At 55.3% G+C, this 11,440-nt stretch overlaps 1 protein-coding gene across 1 annotated transcript in view; it reads left to right on the top strand.

Annotated features, from left to right (window-relative positions):
• The window catches only part of LOC100550063 (maestro heat-like repeat-containing protein family member 1), a gene marked incomplete at its 3' end in the record, with an annotated part of 31,449 nt that overhangs the window by 18,745 nt on the left and 1,264 nt on the right, over window positions 1–11,440 (top strand). Inside the window, exons 15-24 of the mRNA XM_010728112.3 lie at window positions 290–431; window positions 513–565; window positions 1,535–1,642; window positions 1,980–2,099; window positions 3,494–3,616; window positions 4,354–4,500; window positions 4,621–4,647; window positions 8,887–9,009; window positions 9,124–9,203; window positions 10,472–10,607. Coding sequence (XP_010726414.2) covers window positions 290–431; window positions 513–565; window positions 1,535–1,642; window positions 1,980–2,099; window positions 3,494–3,616; window positions 4,354–4,500; window positions 4,621–4,647; window positions 8,887–9,009; window positions 9,124–9,203; window positions 10,472–10,607 — 1,059 coding nt within the window. The remainder of the gene's footprint in view (window positions 1–289; window positions 432–512; window positions 566–1,534; window positions 1,643–1,979; window positions 2,100–3,493; window positions 3,617–4,353; window positions 4,501–4,620; window positions 4,648–8,886; window positions 9,010–9,123; window positions 9,204–10,471; window positions 10,608–11,440) is intronic.

The following is an 11,440-nucleotide window of genomic DNA, read 5'->3' as shown; positions in this document are numbered from 1 at the left end:
CTCCCAACACAACTCTTCCGTGCCTCTGTGTCCTTCAAGGACCCTCCCGACCCAACTCTTCTGTGCCTCTGTGTCCTTCAAGGACCCTCCCGACCCAACTCTTCTGTGCCTCTGTGTCCTTCAAGGACCCTCCCGACCCAACTCTTCTGTGCCTCTGTGTCCTTCAAGGACCCTCCCGACCCAACTCTTCCGTGCCTCTGTGTCCTTCAAGGACCCTCCCAACCCCTTGTATGGCTCTGTGACCTTTCAGGACCCTTCCAACCCAAGACATCTCATTCTCCCTTTCCAGGTGGTGTCCTCCCGGCCGTACACCGGGGACAGTCGGGGTGCAGCAGCCCTGCGGCTCCTGCACGCCTTGTGCTGCAGCGTCCACCCTGCCCTGGATCGGCTCTGGAGCAAAAGGATTCCTCTGCTGGTAGAACGCATCGAGGGTAGGAGGGGGTTTCTTGGGGGGGTCGGGGGCTGCCCGAGACCCTTTGGGGCTAGAAGAGCACAAAGGAGATTTTTCTTAGAGAACACTGAGAAGTCGCTGCACCTGGAGGAGTGGGAGGAGGAGCTGCTGCTGGTGAGTGCTTCCACACTGCTGGAGTTGGGATGGCAAAGTGGGGGTGGCTCTGGTACTTGGGATCCATGTACCGGGCTGGGGCCATAGTGTGTCTGCTGCTTAATTGGAGAGCCTTAAAATAAGACACGGAGCGGTAATTAACCCTGAGCGGAGCTTGTGGTGCTCTGCTGATGGTGTTGGATTGACCTGGGGCCATTTCTCATGGAACAGGGGGAATATTTCTGGGCTGGGAGCAGGGAGCATACAGCAAGGGTGATGGGTGGAGAAAAACAGCGTGAAGTTCAACATGGGGCGGGTGGAGGGGCCTGCAGTTTTGGGGGGGGGGGAATGACTGCAGAACCAGCACAGGCTGGGGCTGAGCTGCTGGAAAGGAGCTCTTCAGAGAAGGACCTTTAGGTGTGGTGGGCAATGATTGGTTAATGATTAACCAGCAGTTGACTAATGATTGACCCAGTAGTTGAACGGTGGTTGACCCAAGGGTTGACCAGCGGTTGACCAATGGTTGACCGACATCTGACCCGGTGATTGACCAGTTGTTGGTCAGCGGTTGACCAACAGGTGTCAAATGGTTGACCAGAGGTTCACCAACAGTTGACCAGGAGACAACGGTGAGTTTTGGTGGCCAAGATGGCCAATGGAACCCTGGGATGCATTGCCAGAGTGCAGCCAGCGGGGCAGGGAGGTGCTGCTCCCTTCTGCTCTACCCAGTGCTGGGCTCCCAGTTCAGGGCAGACTGGGAACTGCTGGGAGAGCCCAGTGGAGGGTGTGGAGACGTGGGGGGCCTGGAGCCTCTCCTGGTGGGGATGGACTGAGAGCCTCAGGGCTGTGCACCTGGGGGAGAGAAGGCTGGGGAGGGTCTGAGCAGCGCCGATGGAGATTTGGAGGGTGGGGTGGGAGGAGGGGGTCGAATGGGGCTGGGGGAGCTCTAGAACTTTCCAACCTTGACTGTCCTGTGGTTCTGTGACCCAGCTCCTCCAGGAAACGCTGGCAGCAGTTTCAGACAACGCTTGGATCTGCCACTTCGTGACAGAGATGTGCCGGCAGCTGAACGGCTACAACGGGTTCCCCACCGAGAAGGTGACGGATGTGGGACTGGCACTGGGACCGTCCTCACTGGTTCCAGTCCAACGTGTGGTGTTTTCCAATTTGTTGTCCTTCCCCCTGCGCCTCTGTGCTGGGAGAAGGGCGCTGGGAGGGAATTAAAACAGCAGGGTGTTAACTGGGGTGGGTGGGCACATTTGAAAATGGAATTCTTCCCATTGCCAGTGCGTGCGGTCAGTTCTGCCCCATGGTGTGTCAAGGCCTCATCCTGGGGCGGCAGTCAGTCAGTCCTGACGTCTGTCCTGCTGTCCCCCCGCTGTGTCCCAGCTCTTTGCGGGAGGTTCAGATCCCCAACGCTCCTTTGTCTTTCCAGAACTTTCTGTACAAGTGCATCGGGACGACGCTCGGGGCGTGCGTGAGCAAAGAGTTGGTCCAGAAACAACTGCAGGAGCTGCTGGAAACGGCCCGGTACAACGAGGAGGCAGAGTGGGAGGTGAGAGGGCTGGGGGGATTCCTGCTGCCTGGAGGGGATTTGGGTCCTCCTGCATCCCCAGGCTGGGGCTCGCATGACCTCATGGGGCAGGGGGGCTTCCCGGGGCTGGGGGGCTTCCCATTGCCCATCCCGGTTGAGCTCAGCGCTGTGTTGTGAGCACGGCTGAGTCACTGAAGGTTCACTGGTGTCCTTTGGGGGGTGCAAGTGCAGCAGGCCCCCCCCAGGTGGAGCTCTCCCTCCTCTTTGCTGGAGGCTGCAGAGAATTGGCTTTATTGGGAGTTCTCCGGAGTTCCCTTCCATCCTTTTCAGTTCTGCAATTCTGTGATCCGATAGGAGAATCTCCCCCCACTCCTGGAGCTTCTCCCTGGGGGTGAGGAGATTCCCCAGGCTCCGGCAGCAGTTGGCTGTGCTGCTGACATCTGCTCTCCCTGTGTGCTGTGCTCTGTGGAGCCACACATTCGTGCTCCTTGCGGACACAGTGGGGCGTGTGAAAGAACACTCATCCAAGAAGGACCTGCACTGGTTGGCCAATGGTTGACCAGCGGGTGGCCAACGGTTGACCCAACCATTGACGAATGGTTGACCAACAGTTGACCAGTCGTTGACAAATGCTTGATAAGTGGTTGACCGGTGGTTGATGAGTATTCAACGAATGGTTAACCAGTGTCTGGTTGACCAATCTTTGATCCAGCAGTTGACCAAATGGTTGACAGATGTTTGTCCAACGTTTGACCGGTATGAGACCAACAGGTGACCCATTGGTTGACCAACAGTTGTCCAGTAATTGACCAATGGCTGACAGGTGTTTGACCAATGGTTGGCAAGTAGTTGACCAATGCTTGACCGACCTTTGGCCAACGGTTGACTCAACAGTTGATCAGCAGTCAGCCAGCAGTTGACTTACAGTTAACCATGAGCCAGCAGAGAGCCCCAATGGCCAAGAGGGCCAATGGGACCCTGTGTTGAATTACCCACACCGTGGCCAGCAGGGCAGGGAGGTGCTGCTCCCCTGTGCTCTGCCCTCCAGGGCGCTGCTGAAACATTTGGGATTTGCACAATCCCAACTGTGGTCCCATGCTTGGCCAGGAGCACCACACCATGCCAACAGCTGCCTCTTTGTGTGGTGCAAACAACGTCTCACGCTGCTCCAGTTTGCACAGCTCTGCTGAGGGCTGAATGAACAGTTGATGGCGTTCCAGCCTGACCTCTCCTTGCTGGTGTCGCCGTGTCACCACACCTTGTGTCCCCAAAGGGGGGTGGTGGCTGCCAGTGTTGTGCTCTGCTGGGCACGGCTCAGCTGCTGGGAATTAAACCAATCAAGGGGCTCTATTCAAGTGTCAGTGGGGTTGGGAATTAATTGCTTTCTGCTAATGTGTTTTCTCCGCTCCCTCCAGGGACTCGCTTCCTGCTTCGGGATATGTGCAATAAATCACCTGGAGGAAACGCTGGCCAAGCTGGAGGATTTTGTGCGGTCTGATGTCTTCAAGAAATCCGTGGGGCTGTTCAGTATTTTCAAGGTTAGGGGCCTCAGTGCCTCCTAAGTGCTGTGGGAGGCGGCTCTGGCTGTGCTGTGTTTGGTGTGGGGCTGGAGGACCCCAAATTGTAGAGAGGGAGATTGGCAGCACCGTGTCTTGGTCTGAGGACCCCAATGCAGGGAGATGTGGGGCTGTGGGAGTGAGGAGGAGGGAGGAGAGGGCACACAGAGATGCTCAGAAGGGATGGAGCAGCTGTTAGGACAAAGGGGAGAAGTGCCCGAGGCTGTGGGTGGGCACTGGGCAGCCCATGGATGGGCAGCCAACCCGTGCAGGAGTGGGGTTGGGGGGTCCTTTCCAACCCAACTGTTCTGTGGTTCTGTGATCTTTAAGGACCCTTCCAACCCAACCACTTGGTGGTTCTATAATCTTTAAGGACCCTGCCAACCCAACCACTCGGTGGTTCTATAATCTTTAAGGACCCTTCCAACCCAACCACTCAGTGGTTCTATAATCTTTAGGGACCTTTCCAACCCAACCGTCCCGTGGCTCTATGACCTTTTAGGACCTTTCCAACCCAACTATCATATGCCAGAGCTGCAGCGACAACTGTGGGTGGCAAACAGGAGCCCATGACTCAGGCGAGGACATGCCAGATGTGGTCCTATGGGGCTCAGGGCACATCCGCTGCTGACAGAATGGGGCATGAAGACCTCAAACCGCAAGGGGAAGGCCCTGATTCCCCCAGAGCCCCCACTGAACCATCCCATCTACCCCACCAGGACCGCAGTGACCACGAAGTGGAGAAGATCAAGGGCGCCCTGATCCTGTGCTACGGGTTCGTGGCCGCTCGCGCTCCCAGGGAGCTGCTGCTGTCCCGCGTCGAGGCCGACATCCTAAGAAACATCTCCCAGTACTTCAGCACCAAGGTGGGCATCGGGATGGGGGGCACGGAGCACTCCGGGTGTCGGGGTGGGGAGGGGGGCTGTGCAGGGACCGCTGGTCCTACGGACGGCACCGCCGCTCAATGCCCGTGTCTTGTTTTGCAGGTTCTGGGGATAAAGGTAGAGACCAAGGTACAGTGTGGGGCGCTCAGTCTGCTCTGCTCTCTGCTCTGTTCTGCTCTCTCTACCTCTGGGCTTGGGGCTCGGGGCTGGGAGCGGGGAATTTTCCTGATCCGAAGCCCACGTCAGCAGGCAGAACTCGCTCAATTGAGTTCTTTCCTGTTGGTTTTTTTTCTTTTTTTTTCGGTCTAAATTGTGAGTGGTGCTGTGCAAAGCCAGGAGTTGGACGTGGAGGTCCTCATGGGTCATTTCCAACTGGGGATGGTCTGTAGGTCTACGAATGCGTTTTGTTAGACCAGAACACAGAAATCTGGCTCCCTTTCACTAGTAGAAAGTGACTGCACAGTGTGAGCGAATTACAGCTGTAGGGACCTTTATTTTGTTGTATTAAAGCACTTGATCTCCTCCTGAACTATGAAAGTGTGGACTGAAGGCAGCAGTCAGTGCTGCTCGCACCACCTCGGCCCCTCAGCATGTAGAACCAGAGGAAATACAGGCTGTAAAAAAAAAAAGAGGGGTAAAAATGATTGCTGGGAGGAAAACAACTATCAAAAGCTGGAAGGATTTGTGTTGAAGTAGTGGCCACACACACCTGAATCTGTCCTTCCTGAAATAATGACACAATGCAACACAACCATTCCATGGCTCTGTGGTCTGTAAGGACCCTTCCAACACAACCCAACACGATACAACACAACCATTCCATGGCTCTGTGGTCTGTAAGGACCCTTCCAACACAACCCAACACGATACAACACAACCATTCCATGGCTCTGTGGTCTGTAAGGTCCCTTCCAACACAACACGACCCAACACAAAGCATTCCACGTCTCTGTAATCCATAAGACAGATAGATGTAGGCAATAAGATCCCTTCCAACCCAGTCCAACACAACAAAACCATCCATGGCTCTGTGGCCTATATGAATCCTTCCAGCCCAGAAAGGCACAACACAAAGCATTCCATGTCTCTGTAATCTGTAAGGTCCCTTCCAACCCAATCTGACACAATGCAACCCAGTACATCCGTTCCATGGCTCTATGGTCTATAAAGACTTCTCCAACCCATTCCATGTCTATAATCTGTAACATAGATAGATATAATCTGTAAGGTCCCTTCCAACCCAACACAACCCAGCACAACCACTCCATGGTCTGTAAGATCCCTTCCAACCCATCTTAACCCATTCCCCATTTCTGTAGTCTATACGGTAGATAGATATAACCTACAAGGTAATTTTCAACTCAACTCAACCCTTCTATGCCTCTGTGATCTATAAAGACTCTTCCAACCCAATGCAACTCACTGCACGTTTCTGTATTTTGTAAGGTAGATTTATGTAATCTGTAAGGTCCCTTCCCACACAACTCAACACACCACAACCCAGCACAGCCATTCCGTGGCTCTGTTGTCTGTAAGGACCCTTCCAACCCGACACAACTCATTCATGTCTCTGTAATCTATCAGGTAGATAGATGTAATCTACGGGGTCCCTTCCAAACCAACCCAACCATTCTATGGCCTTGTAGTCTATAAGGTCACTTTCCATCCCAACCCAACACACCACAACACAACGCAACCCATTCCACATCTCTGTCACTGATAAGGTCCTTTCCAATCCAGAACAACCCAACCCAACTCAAAACATCCCATGTCTCTGTAATGTATAAGGGAGGTAGATGTAGTCCGTAAGGTCCCTTCCAACGCAGCACGACCTATTCCCTGTCTCCATAAGTTAGATACATGTAATCTATAAGGTCCATTCCGACCCAGCAACTGAACACAACCCAACACACCCAATCCATGACTCTGTGATCTGTAAGAACCCTTCCAACCCAGCCCAACAGAACCCATCCTATGGCTCTACAGTCTATAAGTTCCCTTCCAACCTATATAGACCATTCCATGGCTCTATATAAGGTCTCTTCCAACCAACCCAACCCATCCTGTGTCTCTATCATCTGTAAGGTCCCTTCCAACCCACCCCACCCCATTCCTTGCCCCTATGCTCTTCAGGACCCTTCCGCCCCGTGGTGTTGCCCCTGACCCCTCACTGATGAATGCAGTGCCCATATCCAACCCCTCCCCACCCCCCCACCCCTGTTCCCCTCCTCTCCCCCCCTACAGCACAGGGCACTGCGGAGCCCCAGCTGCAGAAATTCATGGAGCTCATTTCCCCACTTCCCCCCGGGGAACCATCACTCACCGACCAGATAGCGAAACGCAGATTGCCATCCTGGGGGGCAGCCGGGGGCCGCATCTCTATATTTACTTTATTTTCAAGGCTGACCGATGACAAATGGCATTTGTCACGTTGAGGTGAAGCTGTCAGGGTCCCCGTCCCCCAGCTGCACTAACACATTTTCCTTTGGACTCCTTTGGCACTAACAGCTCCACTGTGGCACCGCACCGGGGGCCGTCCCCACCGCCGGGCTCAGCTGGGATGAGGGAGCACCGCTAATTGGGGTGGGGGGCAGCCCCCTGATGGCCATTGTTCCCATTCTGTGCGTCTGCCATCGTCAGTCCCTATGAGGAGGGTGGTGTGGTGGGCTGGAACCAAGAGTTCATGGGAGGCACAGCCCCCTGTGTAAGGGGTGCAGTTTTTTGGAGATGTGGGAGAGTTTGGAGGCTCCTGGTGCTGCCTCAGCAAGGAGCTGAGACCCCAAAGTGTCGTCCCCCGCCACAGGATGTGGGTGGGGGGTGTCGGTGCCCCATTGGCAATGAAGGTCCTGGTGCCCCATGGCTGAGATTCCCAATGTCCCGTGGTTACATGAGTGCCTTGGTGCCCTATGGCTGTGGGGTTCCCAGTGCCCCATGGCTATGGAGGTCCCCCCCTCCATAGTGGGGATTCCTAATTTTCCAGGGCTATGGAGGTCCCAGTGCCCCATGGTTGTGAGAGTCCTCATGCCCCATGAGTATGGGGTTCCCAGTGCCACGTGGCTGTGGGATTTCCAATTCTTAGTGGTTACGAGGGTCCCAGTGCCCCATGGCTACAAGGTTCCCAATCCCACATATCTAAAGAGTTCCCAATTCTCTGTGGCTGAGGTGGTTCCACTGCCCCATGGCTATGAGGTTCCCAGTGTTTTTGTGGTGCCCCATGGCTATGGGGTACTGATTCTCCATGGCTATGGGGGTCCTGGTGCCTTCTGGCTATGGAATTCCCAATTCTTTTTGGCTATGGTGGTCCCAGTGTCCCATGGCTATGTGGTTCTGATTCTCTGTGACTATGGGGGTCTTGGTACCTCCATGGCTATGGGATTCCCAATTCTCTGTGGCTATGGGGTTCTGATTCTAATGGCTATGGGGGTCCCAAGTGCCCCATGGCTATGGGGTTCCCAAATATTAGTGGTTATGAGGGTCCCAGTGTCCCGTGGCTATGGGGTTCTGATTCTAATGGCTATAGGGGTCCTGATACCCCCATGGCTATGGGATTCCCAATTCTTTGTGGCTATGGGGTTCTGATTCTAATGGCTATGGGGGTCCCAGTGTCCCATGGCTATGGGGTTCTGATTCTAATGGCTATCGGGGTCCTGATACCCCCATGGCTATGGGATTCCCAATTCTTTGTGGCTATGGGGTTCTGATTCTAATGGCTATGGGGGTCCCAGTGCCCCATGGTTGTGGGATTCCCAAATCTTAGTGGTTATGAGGGTCCCAGTGTCCCGTGGCTATGGGGTTCTGATTCTAATGGCTATGGGGTTTCCAGTGTCCTATGGCTTTGGGGTTCTGATTCTAAATGCTATAGGGGTCATGATGCCCCATGGTTATGGGGTTCTGGTTCTCTGTGGCTATGGGGTTCCCAATTCTCTGTGGCTACGGCGGTCCCAGTGCCCTGGGCTTATGGGGTTCTGATTCTAATGGCTATGGGGGTCCCAGTGCCCTATAGTTGTGGGATTCCTTAATCTTAGTGGTTATGAGGGTCCCAGTGCCCTGTGCTTATGGGGTTCTGATTCTAATGGCTATGGGGTTTCCAGTGCCCCATGGTTATGGGGTTCTGGTTCTCTGTGGCTATGGGGTTCCCAATTCTCTGTGGCTACGGCGGTCCCAGTGCCCTGGGCTTATGGGGTTCTGATTCTCCGTGGCTATTGGGGTCGTGGTGCCCCACAGCCATGGGGTGTCTGCTGTCAGGATGGAGGCCCAGCCGCTCCCTTTGTCACCGCAGAGCCCGGCACGGGGAGGGACACGGGGCAAAGTGTCCCCAGTGCCGGGAGGTGACAATCTGTGGTGGTGTCACCACGGTTCTGTGCTCAGGACCTGACCCTGAAGCTGTGCCTCATCCGGAGCATCGCCATGATCAGCCGGGCCGTCCGTGGCAGCACCAAATGCACTGACTTTGCTTTGGGTCGCAAAGCCGAACTCATGGCGCAGATGGTGGTGAGAATGGGTGCCAGGGTTGGGTGGTTCGGGGAGGGGGGTCAGGATTTGGGGGGTGGTGAATGGGGGCGGATGTGACCATCCCTTTCCCCATCCCCTTCGTCTGTGTTCCAGGAGTTCATCAAAGGAGAACCGCTGGACTCGATGAGGACACTGGTGCGGCAGTGGGCGATGGTCACCTGCACCCACCTCGTGTATCCTTTGTAGAGCCGAGGGATAGGTGGGTTGGAAAGGTCCTGGAAGGTCATAGAGGCATGGAATGGGATGGTTGGATTGGGTTGGAAAGGTCCTGGGAGGTCGTAGAGGCATGGGATGGTTGGATTGGATTGGGTTGGAAGGGTCCTGGAAGGTCATAGAGGCATGGAATGGCTGGGTTGGATTGGGTTGGAAAGGTCCTGGGAGGTCGTAGAGGCATGGGATGGTTGGATTGGATTGGGTTGGAAGGGTCCTGGCAGGTCATAGAGGCATGGAATGGCTGGATTGGATTGGGTTGGAAAGGTCCTGGGAGGTCGTAGAGGCATGGGATGGTTGGATTGGATTGGGTTGGAAGGGTCCTGGCAGGTCATAGAGGCATGGAATGGCTGGGTTGGATTGGGTTCAGAGGGTCTTGGAAGGTCGTAGAGGCAGGGGATGGTTGGGTTGGATTGGGTTGGAAGGGTCCTGGAAGGTCATAGAAGCAGAGAATGGTTGGGTTGGATTGGGTTCAGAGAGTCCTGGAAGGTCGTAGAGCCATGGGATGGTTGGATTGGATTGGGTTGGAAGGGTATTTAAAGATTATAGACATCTGGATGGTTGGGTAGGGTAGGGTTTGATTGGAAGGGCCCTTAAGGATCATAGAAACATGAGATGGTTGGGTTGGAAGAGTCTTGAAAGGTCGTCATAGAAGGAGTTGGAATGGGAGGGTCCTGAAAGATCATAGAGCTGTGGGATGGTTGGGTTGCGTTGGAACGGTCCTTAAAGATCATAGAACTGTGGGATGTTTGTGTTGGAAGGGTTCTGAAAGGCAGACATGTAATGGTTGGCTTGGGAGAGTCCTGAAAAATGATAGGGCCACGGAATTGTTGGATTGGAAGGGTCCTTAAAGATCACAGACACATGGCGTGGTTGGGTTGGGTTGGGTTGGAACGGTCCTTACAGATCCTAGAGCTGTGGGGTGATTGTGGGGATTGGATTGGGATGATCTTTAAAGGTCGTGTTGGAAGGGATTGGGTCAGAAGGGTCCTGAAAGATCATAAAGCCATGGGATGGTTGGTTTGGGAGGGTCCTTAAAGGTCAACGGAGATGGGATTGGGGTGGAAGGGTCCTTAAAGGTCCCTTAAGGGTGGGCATGGTGGGGATGGATTGGTGTTGGACTGGAGAGTCCTGGAGGTCTCTTCCAACCCCAGTGACCCTGTGAGCATGTGACTGGGCCAGCAGAATTTTGTTCCATCCCTCCTACCGCATTCCTGAACCCCCACCTCAGCCTCCTGGAGCCCCCACTCAGCGACCCCGACCGCACGGAGCTGATGGACGCGTGCCTGGCCGGCGTCCTGGCGCTGCCCCCATTGGACCCACTGTGGGACCGCGATGGGGACGGCGGCGATGCGCCCTACAGCGAGGTCGGGGGGCTCTCCATCCCTATTCCTGGGGGTACCCCTTCTATCTCCCACTCCTGGGGGTGTCCCTTCCATCCCCTATTCCTGGGGGTACCCCTTCTATCTCCCACTCCTGGGGGTGTCCCTTCCATCCCCTATTCCTGGGGGTACCCCTTCTATCTCCCACTCCTGGGGGTGTCCCTTCCATCCCCTATTCCTGGGGGGTCTCCCTGTCATCTCCCAGTCCTGAGGGTTTCTCCTTTGTCCCCCACCCCAGGAAGTGTCCCCTCTTATCTCCCACCCACGTGTCTCAGCTCCATCCCCAATTCCTGGGGGTCGGTCCCCTGTCCATCTCCCAATCCTGGGGGTCCTCCCTCTACTTCCCACTCCAGGGAGTGTCCCCTCCATCCCCTATTCCTGGGGGGTCTCCCTGTCATCTCCCAGTCCTGGGGGTTTCTCCTTTGTCCCCCACCCCAGGAGGTGTCTCTTCCATCTCCCACTCCCAGGTGTCTCAACTCCATCCCCAACTCCCCTGTCCGTCTCCCACTCCAGGGAGTGCCCCCTCCATCCCCAACTCCTGAGGGTCCCCTGTCCATCTCCCACTCCTGGGGGTGTTCCCTCCATCCCCCGTTCCTGGGGATTCCCTTCCATCTCCCAATCCTGGGGGTCCTCCCTCTTCTTCCCACTCCAGGGAGTGTCCCCTCCATCCCCTATTCCTGGGGATCCCTTCCATCCCCACTCCTGGAGGCACCCACCTCCACCCCCCCAACTCCTGGCTGTTCTCCCTCCATCTCTCACTCCTGAGGATGTTCCCACCACCCCCAATTCTTGGGGTTTCCCCTTTTACCCCCCACTCC

This window comes from Meleagris gallopavo, unplaced genomic scaffold (assembly GCF_000146605.3).
Source record: "Meleagris gallopavo isolate NT-WF06-2002-E0010 breed Aviagen turkey brand Nicholas breeding stock unplaced genomic scaffold, Turkey_5.1 ChrUn_random_7180001954424, whole genome shotgun sequence".
In the NCBI taxonomy this organism is placed as follows: Eukaryota; Metazoa; Chordata; class Aves; order Galliformes; family Phasianidae; genus Meleagris; species Meleagris gallopavo.
Note: the sequence above shows the minus strand (reverse complement) of the source record. Positions and strands in the feature narration are given on the sequence as shown.